The sequence below is a fragment of the Heloderma suspectum genome, chromosome 5 (genome assembly GCF_057233095.1).
Source record: "Heloderma suspectum isolate Gila_16-S chromosome 5, 16-S_ref, whole genome shotgun sequence".
Classification (NCBI taxonomy): Eukaryota; Metazoa; Chordata; class Lepidosauria; order Squamata; family Helodermatidae; genus Heloderma; species Heloderma suspectum.
The window spans coordinates 232,459,125-232,469,214 of NC_139462.1; the positions used below are offsets into that span (position 1 = coordinate 232,459,125).

The window sequence follows — 10,090 nt, forward strand, 5'->3', positions numbered from 1 at the left end:
TCCCTTATCTATGATTTGTCCTGAGAGATTGGAGATAAGGAAAGGCTCTCTCTTGCTAGCACTGGCAAGGGAAATCCCAGGCTTTCCCTAGCTAGTGCTAACAAGGGAAACTCTGGGTGGGGTCCCCACAGCTTCATAGGCCACCCTGAAATTGGCCAAGGGCTGCATGCGGCCTGCAGGTTGTGTACTCCTGTTATAGGTAAAGGGAAAGCAGAGGCCAAGGACTCAGTGCTCTCCTGCTTCCGCCTGTCTCGATGAGATGGAAAGGAAGAGGTCGGCACAGGTTCAGGGACTTCTTTTAAATAACAAGAATCCTCTTGGCTAAAAGTGCCTTACAAGATACCCATCTTCCAAAAATGAAAGCTAGCTCCTGCTCAGGAACAGAAGTACTAATGCTCCTGGTTAGGAGGGAAGGAAGAGCATTCCCCATCCAAGCCCTGCCTTCCTTCCCTTCCTCTGCTGACTGAATTGTGAATGGGAGAATATATCCAGATCTGCACATACCCAGTGTTCACCCAGGAAGCGAGGAGGATTCCAGGATGTAACAGGGTAAGAAGAGGACCAGGCTAAACACAAGTACCTTGCTCAGTAGGGATTGCCTGGGGTACGTGTGCCGTGTGTCTGTTTTAGACTGGGAGAGATTGGGTGTTGCCCCCCCACCCCCACCCCCAGCCACATCCTGTTGGGCTGCCTCCGAGTTCAAACCACCATGGAAGCGTTAATGTGAGTTCTAATGTGGGCCCTGCTTCAGCTTAAGTAACTGTCAGTGTTCCAGGGAACATCAGGCTCCACTTGGGACCTTCCCCAGCCTGGTGCCCTCTCGGTGTTTTGCAGCCAACTTCCAGTATTCCTGACCATTGGGACATGCTGCCTGAGCCTGATTGGCGTTGAAGTCCAACGCATCTGGAGCACACCAGGTTGAGGAACACTGTCTCAGGCTATCGCCATCATTGCTGGAATGAGCCGGGAGGGCCGAGAAGCAGCACTTCAGCTCTGCAAGGCTTCTGCTTCCTCTATAACTCCCAAGTTGCCAGGCTATGCTTAAGAGAGGGAAATTTCTGATGGCCGATGGAAACGAGCACATGGGGTCGCACTTTGCCCAGGGGCTGTCGACCTGGCCAGAGTGCTCCAGTGCTACACAGTTAAATGCTCACATTGGCCTTATTCCATTGGGCTTTCAGGAGGCTTAGCATTTTTTGACCCCAGGGTTCAAAATGCAACATGTGATTGGGTAGTAAAACCAAAGCTTGCCTCACTAGGCAGAACGTAAAATAATCTAGACTGTTGACGGATCTCTTCTTAAGCACACTCAAGAGCCAGTTCAGGTATTGCACAAAGAGCATGGAAGCTGTGGCCAAATCTCCTGGTTCATCTGTTCTGCTTACTTGCAGGATTGCACACCTGGGGGAAGGCTGGGATGACTCGGTCCAGGGGGCTGCGGGGGGGGGGGTCACATTGGAGCAAGCCTGGGAATATAAAAAAAGACAGGTCCATCAAATTCCATCACATGAGAGTTTGCAAAATGTTTTTCTTATAGCGGTAGTGCACCCACAAAAGTGGGTGATGTTCTTGATGCTTTTGTAATAAGCGTGGGGTTTGTCTACTTTGGTGAGCTGGAGATTGCTTCAGGGCAACCTTGCGCAACCTGTTGCCCTCCAGGTGTGTTGGACTGCAACATGCTGGCTGGGAATTATGGGAGTTGCAGTCCAACACATGTGTGCCAGGTTGGGGAAGGATGTTTTAGGGAATGGGAGTGACCATGTTAAGGGGTGGAGATAACCCTGTGTCCACCTGCCCCTTGCGACCCCATATGTGTCTGTACTGATTTGAGACTGAGCATATTGCCCAGCTCCTCTGCCTCAACCTGTATCCCAGAGCTTCTTCATCACTTGGATCTGGAGCAGGCATTCGACAGCGTCCTGCGCAAGTATAAGCATGGAGCAGAACATTGATGGCTTGGCCAGCATTGGCCTGACAGTGGAGCCTGGGGCTGTGCCAATGTCCTCTCAAGCAGGCAGCAGCTGTAATTTAGTAACTGTATTGTATAGTGAGTAATAAAAGGCTGCAGAAGGAGGGGCACTGTAGTTAGGTAAGCTATGGGCGGGGCGGGCAGACAGTTTAGCAGACCTTTTTGCTGTATATTTGCGTGTTTGTTTAAGGCAGGGGTGTCAAAGCTCTTTCAGTCCAAGTGCCGAATGCTATTTTGGAGAAGCGCTCTGGTGGGCAGGGTCAAAGGCAGAGGGGGTGGGACCAAAAATAGCACCACATTTTAGCTCAGAGCTCTTACAGCCAGTAGCCCAGCCTTTGGAGAGGGATTTCAGCCTTTTAGAATGGGGAAGAAATCGTGCTAAAGCTTGGAGACCAGCAAACGACAGGCAGCTGGGGAGAAAAAGCAGGAACCCCATGATGATGTGGGAAAGAGGCTATGGCTGGACTTGGGGCCTGGGCCTGAGATTCAACATCCTTGATTTAAGGAGTGTATCATCATGCCTTCTTGTGGTTGGCCTCAGGGGGACTTAAAATAAAGGATAACATAGATACGGAATATATCCATAAAATGCAGTTAAAATGAATTGAAAACATAGTAAAAGGCAACAAAAAGGTTTCAAACATTATTTAACAAAACCATTCAAGGCAGATGAGAACAGGACAGATTTCACCTGGCACTAAAAAGATAGTAAAGGTGCCGCCAAATGCACAAGCTGAGGGTGGCGCTCCACTGTGTGGGTGCCACCATAGAAAAGACCCTCTCTCTAGTAGGCTGCCCCCCTGCCCCCCGCTCCCAACTTCTGAAGGCAAGGGCAACTGGAAAAGGGCACTGGTAGCCAGCTTCATGTGGGAAAAGGAGATCTGTGAGACAGCTGGGTCCCAAACCCTTTAGGCCTTTAAAAGTGAAAATCTGCACTCTGAAGTGAGCCCAGAAACAAACTGGCAACCAGTGCAATTAGCATGATAAGGTCTCTACAGTCCCCCCCCAGTTAGCAACTTGGCCACTGTTGTCTGTATCAGCTGAAGTTTCTGAATGCTCTTCAAAGGCAGCTTCATGTATACGGGTTGAAGTTGAGGACTTCTCGCTGCTATCATGGAGCAGAGGAAAAAGCAAGAGGCCTCTGTCATCTGCCCTCCACTTGGGTAGCTTCAAAGGCTTGCAGTCCTGCAAGCCCAGACTCAAAGTCCACTCAGTGTTTGGGGGCCCGTGTCTCTGCTAGTCAGTTGCGCAAGCAGTCTGCCCGGGAGAGAGCCTTCCTGTATAACGCCTGGTCCCCTTCTGTTTTGTTCTTGTCTTTTTAACCCTAGCCAAGCATGGAATCGCAGTCCAGGTAGAAGAAGATGTCAGTGACATGAAGTCTTACTTGCTCCGTTGTTCATCCAGAAGAACTGCATTTCACCGCCCTGGGCCAGAATCTGCTCACGGTGCTCAGCCTGGCACAGGGGTGCAACCTATCAAGGAGAAACCGGAAGGCTTGCTGAAGCTTCCTTACTCGTGTTTAGACTGCGGGAAGCGCTTCCGCCAGAAGCAGTCCATGCTCGGCCATGAGAAGACTCACTCTGAGGCGCACCCATTTAAGTGTGTCGAATGCAACAAGAGCTTTGGCGTTGAGGCTCAGCAGACGCCTGAGGGCCACCCCCCAACCACCTGCTGTGAATGTCAACAGCGCCTGCGCAAGAAGCGTTCCAGCTTCGTCCCTGCAGGGGACACGCAGCCCTTTGCCTGTCCCACCTGTGGAGCAACATTCAGCCAATGGCCGATGCAGCTTGCACACCAGAAGAGCCACCAGCGTGTCGGGTGTCCCCCTTGTGAGGACTGTGGGACTGGAATGGAAACCCGTCAGGAGTTGACACAGCACCGGAGAGCTCACGCCATCGTGGGGAGAGCCTACGGGTGTGCCAGCTGCCCACAAAACTTCCTTTCTTTCGCCGAGCTGGTGGATCACCGGAGAACCCATGCTCCCGGCTGGCCATTCACCTGCAGTTGGTGCCAGAGGAGCTTTGCCAGCCAGAACGTGCTTGCCACACACCAGGAGATGCATGCCGTGGCACTCAAAAAGCTATTTCCAAACGTCAAGCCCGACTTCACCTTTACCTGGCAAGAGTTCTTGTCTGAACCAATGAAGCTTTATCTCCAGAAGACTAATTCCAGTTGCTCTCCATGGCAGGCGCTCATTGAACTCCTCCAGAAAAACTCCGAGCTTTGGCCTTGTCCATGCACACAGTGCGGCGTATTTTTTTTCAACCAGCATATGCTCGCAAATCATAGTTGTGCTCCCTCAGTAAAGCCACTAAGCCACAACGAGGTGTGCCAGCAGTGGACTGAGGCGGAGCAGACCCCTGCCATGGGGCAGTTGTTTCAGTGCCACCTTTGCAGCATCTCCTTTTCCCGCAAGGAGTCACTGACCGAGCACCTGCGGACCCACCACGGGGGGCCTCCGTTCCTCTGTCCCCACTGTAACCGCAGCTATCTGTACAAGGAGGTCCTTGTCAAACACCTGCAGAGTCACTTCACGTTTCGGAAACCTTTCCGCTGCTCCGTCTGCAGCAGGGACTTTGCCCAGTCGGCAGCGCTTGCAGAGCATCTCAGCACTCACATGGTGGAGCGCCCCTTCAAGTGCCACCGGTACCCAAGAAGCTTCACGTTCCCGGGGCTCCTGTCCGAGCAGCAGCAGGACCACGTCCCAGGGGAGCCCTGTTTTTGCAACCGGTGTGCGAGGCACTTTGCTCACCCTGCGCTGTTGAAAGAGCACCTGCTCTCCCACACAGCTGAGCGCCCTTTCCAGTGTGATCAGTGCACAAGGAGCTTTGTGCACCAGGGGCTGCTGGAGGAGCATAAAAAGAAACATGCCAAAGAGCAGCTGCACCCAGCACCAACGAAGGAAGCGTCTCCAGCCAATAATAGCAATGGCTCCCTCGACTGAATGCCGTGGGGAGGCTACGCTCGGGTGAAAAGGGCTGCCCCTAATTAAGTGCTCTGGAGGGAACCTGATTTGGCTCCCCCTCTTTCTTCCCTGCAAGTCTGCACCGCAGCTCTCAGCACTGCACCGCCACCATGGGGGTGCCCTCTGCGGTCTCATCTCGCAGTGCTCCGCAACACAATGGCCTGCAGCCACATGGGTGGAGCTGATTGCCCAGATCTTTCCGATGCATTTGGGAGCCCAGGGAGCTAATTGTCAAGGGAAGGTTCTCACAATGGGCCCCTGCCCACCTGACTGTGCCACAGGATGAACCCTGAAAAAGTGCTTTCCATGATGCTTCTGCAACACTTAAGGGTACCTCAGAGTTGTGTGCATTTGTCTTCCATACAACGATGCTTTGCCAGCTAGTCTCTGGCAATAGCACCACCAGGGCCTGCAGCCTGGGTGACTTCTTAGTGCTGTCATTTGGAACATAGGTTATGACAGGTCCTGTTAGTGAGATACACACACAGTCTTCTGTGTGGGAGAGGGTTTTTTACTGAAAGTTCCAAATGGGAGAGCCCGGCCTTCTCTTAGTTTCAGAGCCTGTAGATCCACCTTTCCCAACCTGGCACCCTTGTCCAGATGTGTTGGATTGCAATTGCCATCATTATAGGAGCCAGATTGGGGAAGGCTGCTATAAATGGTGCCGGTGCCTCATCAGAGCACCCACATTGTGGTTGGTTGGATGAGAAGCTCTCGTCGTGATTCAACAGCACATGACCTTTGACACTCAAGGGAGATGAAGCAGCTTGATGCCCACGTCAGTGTTTCCTCCTCAGGGATTTGGAGGCTAGATGGCCTAAGAATTACCATAGCAACAGCAAGGGGGACAAGGATGTGCTTTCAGAGAATTGAAGATGGAGGAGGAGGTGGCAGCAGTGTTGATGCTCTTATCTTTGGACAAGGTGGGACTACTCCAGAAGAAACTATGCCTATGCTGGGCTTACAAGGTGACTCTCTTGACACACGAGCAGACTTTCCCCTTCAGCTTCAGTTAAAAGAGATACATTCCCAAGACAATATGGCTAGATGTCTTCAAGTAAAAATGTCCGCTTAGGCAGTTTGTTAGCTACATTCCAGCGACCAAGTAAATTCGGCTCTAGCATGTCGCTTTCAGTGCTGCAATGGGCATGGGATGGTCCACTGCCTGATCAGGACATTCCAGCTACACACTGCTATCCCTGACTCTTCAGAGAGGTGGCTGGTATAGTTTCCATTATTTCCCCCATCCCCTTGGAAAATACCTTATACTGGTGCAGTAAACATATTCTTCAAATTAGCCATTAGCATAGTTAGTATCTCTTGGAACTCTCACAGTATAATAGAAAATGTGATGACTGTGAACTCATTTGTAATTTTTTTTAATTAATGTGTTTGGCATTTCAAAAATGGTTTTAAATTGTAATCAGTTTCCTTTTGTGTATGTATGTGTGTCACTTTTTAAAAAATGATCTCCTTTCACCCTCTTTCAAAAAAAAAAGTAAAAAAGTAAAGTAACTACAATTCTGTTTTATTTTTATTTTACAACATTTTGTTGAGCAAAGCGAGTTTTCCTGATGGGAGCAAATGTGATTGGCCCTTCTACCCAAAAGAGATTATCTTCTCAGCTCTAAGGACTATGCAGCTGAAAAAATAAACCAAGAAGTGATCAAGGAAGGAGGATGCTTGTTAAGAATGAAAGCCGAGAAGCCTTGCAGAAGTAGAAACTCCTTGGAAATTTGTGATGATACTTCCACTGAGGTCATTCCTGACAGAAAAGGATGACTTAGGGTCCTATCCTGTACATGTTTAGGCAGAAAGGAGTCCCACAATGCTCAGCATTCTCCAGCCAGTGTAGGGAATGGCTGAGGAATGCTGGGCGTTGTGGGACTTCTGTCTAAACGCGTATAGGATTGCACCCTAAATTACTGAGGGGTTTAGCTGTGCTTCATGGGGGGAGGGGGAAGAGAAAAAGATGCTCTAAACACAACGTAGCTTCAGCACCAGATTATGTTGTTTTGTTCCAAGGCAATCTGCATTTGCTTATCCCAGAGTGCAAGGGACCACATCACTTGAGCTTCTACTGTGAGCCAGAAGAGGCACGATCCTTCTCCTTGTGTATGAATCCCAATTCAAGAAAGTCACAAAGGTGAAACTCCTGGGCTGTTTATCTCCCATGGTGATAGAGTAACAGTGGCTTGCAGGCCTTGATTTGGGGTCTAGGGGACACTTCGCTTCAGAAGCATCCAGGGACCTATTTGCCGGTTCTGGTTTGTGTACAGTCCCTAGACTTGAGAGGTGCTTCACATGTAATAGACATTAGTTTCATTGACCATATTCTCTTCCAGCTGCAGCAAAACTTGCCATCTCTTCTGAGAACTTTCCAGGCCATGCCTGCTTTCTAGGCCTCGTCTTCGAAGTTCTATGATGAACAGTGCTGCTTATTTTCAGGGGAGGGGGTGGCAGAAGGCATTGTTCCAGCTTCTGAAGAGACCTTTCCACTTCGCCAACCCCAAGAACACATGGGCGTTCAGTATTTCCCTGAGACCTAAGAGTGGCAACTGATCTTGGGTAATCTTCGAATCATGTTTGTAACCACTACTACTCCCAGTTCTGTCCATGATAGCCCAGTAGAACATTTTTTTAAATAAAATGAGTGGATATACATAAGAATAATCTTGTTGGTTTTGTTGTGGATTTGGGAATGAAGATGAGGTTCTCCTATCAGTCCAGCCTGGCTTCAGATATTATTGAGATACTACGTTCAGCAGACACCATGGGGGTGGCTTCCTGGGGGATCCTTTCCGTAGAGCTGCTATCCTGGACAAATGAGGAGTTTCTCTGATGGACCCATGTCTCCCATCATTCATTTCAGGGTGGGAATTAAGCATGGTCTGGCCTTTTACTTCACGTTGTTTCTCTTACTGGGTTGCTTTACTGTTTTTGTCATAGCAGCCAGGTCTGTACTGTACATAACACCTGTAGGGATCCAAGGTATAACATCAGTGTGTCCCTGGGGTACTTGTTCAACAGACAAGCATTTATGCCCACGTACAGATAATGTGACTTTTCTGGAGAAACTGGCTATTTAGCATGCTCACAAAGAACCCTTAAAATGTGTTGTTTAAAGCACAGTCCTCTGTATGCAAGCAATTTCCTAGCCCAGATAGTGGAGATGGTCTGTTTTCTGCACATGTCTATTCCTGAAATCATCGTTTTAAATGAAATAGTATTTCAAATAATGAAATATTTGAAGTTCCCTTCTGTAGCATGCTGAATAGATCAAAATATGATCCAGGCCTCAGTAAAAGTTACATGTTCTGTGCTGTGTGCCCGTGGGTGAATAATCTGCCACCTATCTCTCCCAGTCCTTAAGCCAGCTACGTCTGTGCCCTTGAGTTTCTAATCCTGCATCTTCCTCCTAAGCAGGAGTTCTCAAAGTGGCATTTCTCTTCAGGGCTCCCAGCGTGCACCTGCTGTTGGGATTGCTCTAAACCATTAGCAGCAGCTGCTCTCTGGCCTTGGAGAAAGAGATGATGCGGAGATCACCATCCGGCCTTGGACTGCATCCATTCTGCTCTGGACCCCTTGCACAACGGGGGCAAGAAAATGTGGCCTTGTGGAAGCCTCCTTGAAGAGGTGAGAGTTTCACCCAGCTTCCTTTTGTCTTATGAAAGGCAAAGACCAGAATTTCCACTTTCAGTTGGCTCTGCTTTGTGCTTAAGAAGTTTGGCTAGATGATGATGATAACAACAATAATAAAGCACAGACTGGATCCTGTAAAACTGCCAGATAATGTACATTGCAGTCTGGATTGGTCCCCGCAGTTTAAACTCTGAGCTCACCAATTCTCTGATCCAAGTGACCTTGGAGATTTATTTCTACTTCTTACCATTTTATGAGGTGTGGAGGACTATACACATCTACCTTTGGACACATAAATGTGTGTATGTGTTACATTAAATCAGCAGGCTTTTTTTCATTGTACAGTAGACGAATATCTGTCTTAGGCCCAACTGATCACAGTGAAACAAAGTTATACAGACCATTTTTTAAACAACCACCTTGAAAAAAGGAAGAGTTCTGTGTAACTTGAAGGCTTACATTGTACTGTATTGTGAACATTGGGGGAGAGAAAGAGAGAATCTTGTAACTTCTGGATTCCCAAAGTCTCTTTGTTGGAAGGAATATACACATCCCTTTAAAACCACCTTCAGATTGCATCTACTGAAATGCCCGATAAGACACCTGTGAAGTCTTGGACATTACAAGTTTCTCCACAAAGCATCCAAGCCCAAAAGCAGTCTGCTGTCTTTTTGTCTTGGGCTTGGCAAAGTGTTTTCCTGTCGAAATGCAGGTACTGGCACGAAGGGCTGCAGAATTGATCTGTGGTGTGGCTTGGTGTTAGGGTCTCCTGCCCTTGTGGACTGCCTCTTCTCACCTGAGGGAATCCACCAATATCTGCAGACAGCTGTCCTTTGACTTGCTGGAGCCCAGTTCTAGTGCTACACCTGTGCCTGTGTTTCTAGTGGGAAAATGGCATCAAGCGTGAGGAAGAAGAGATACCTGTTTGTAATCTGGCCATGAAGCCACAGCCGCCAGAGCTCTCTGGTGCATGTCTACCCTGCAGGGCCGCCTCAAGCTCTTGTGCTGCCTTGGCCGAACACTAATTTTGCTTCCCTTTTGTGCTTTGTTGCGTGAAGCCCTATACAGCTTGGAGCCAGGCTACCTGAAAGACCACCTCCCATATGAGTCTGCCTGGGTTTTAAGATCTTGGGGGGAGGTCCTTCTCTTTGTACCGCCACTATCGGAGGCATGTTTGGTGGGATGCAAGAGAGGGCCTTCTCGGTGGTGGCTTCCAGGGTGTGGAACTCCTTGCCAAGGGAGGCTAGGTTGGCTCCCTCTCTGTTGGCCATCCACAGGCTGGCAAAGGCTTTTTTCTTCAGGCAGGCCTTTGGCCTGTAAGCTAGTCTGTTGCTGAAGGGGGGGTTAATTGGTTAGGTGATGTTTATTTTATTGTATTTTTAATTTATTTTTGTTATGCTTTAAGATTTAGTTTTTAATCTGGATTTTACTGTTAGCCACCTTGGGCACCATTCTTGGACGGAAAGGCAGGATATAAATTAAATAAAATGAAAATAAAGGTCGATCGTTTACAT

General features: G+C 48.8%; 1 protein-coding gene across 6 annotated transcripts in view; it reads left to right on the plus strand.

Annotated features, from left to right (window-relative positions):
* Positions 1–7,967, plus strand: part of LOC146345317 (zinc finger protein 783-like) — a 48,280-nt gene extending 40,313 nt beyond the window's left edge. For all 6 annotated transcript variants that reach the window (XM_084860047.1, XM_084860048.1, XM_084860046.1 and 3 more), the window contains one exon: positions 3,298–7,967. In XM_084860047.1, the coding sequence (XP_084716173.1) occupies positions 3,298–4,913 (1,616 nt within the window). In that variant the 3' untranslated portion in view covers positions 4,914–7,967. The remainder of the gene's footprint in view (positions 1–3,297) is intronic.
* Positions 7,968–10,090: the final 2,123 nt, after the last annotated feature.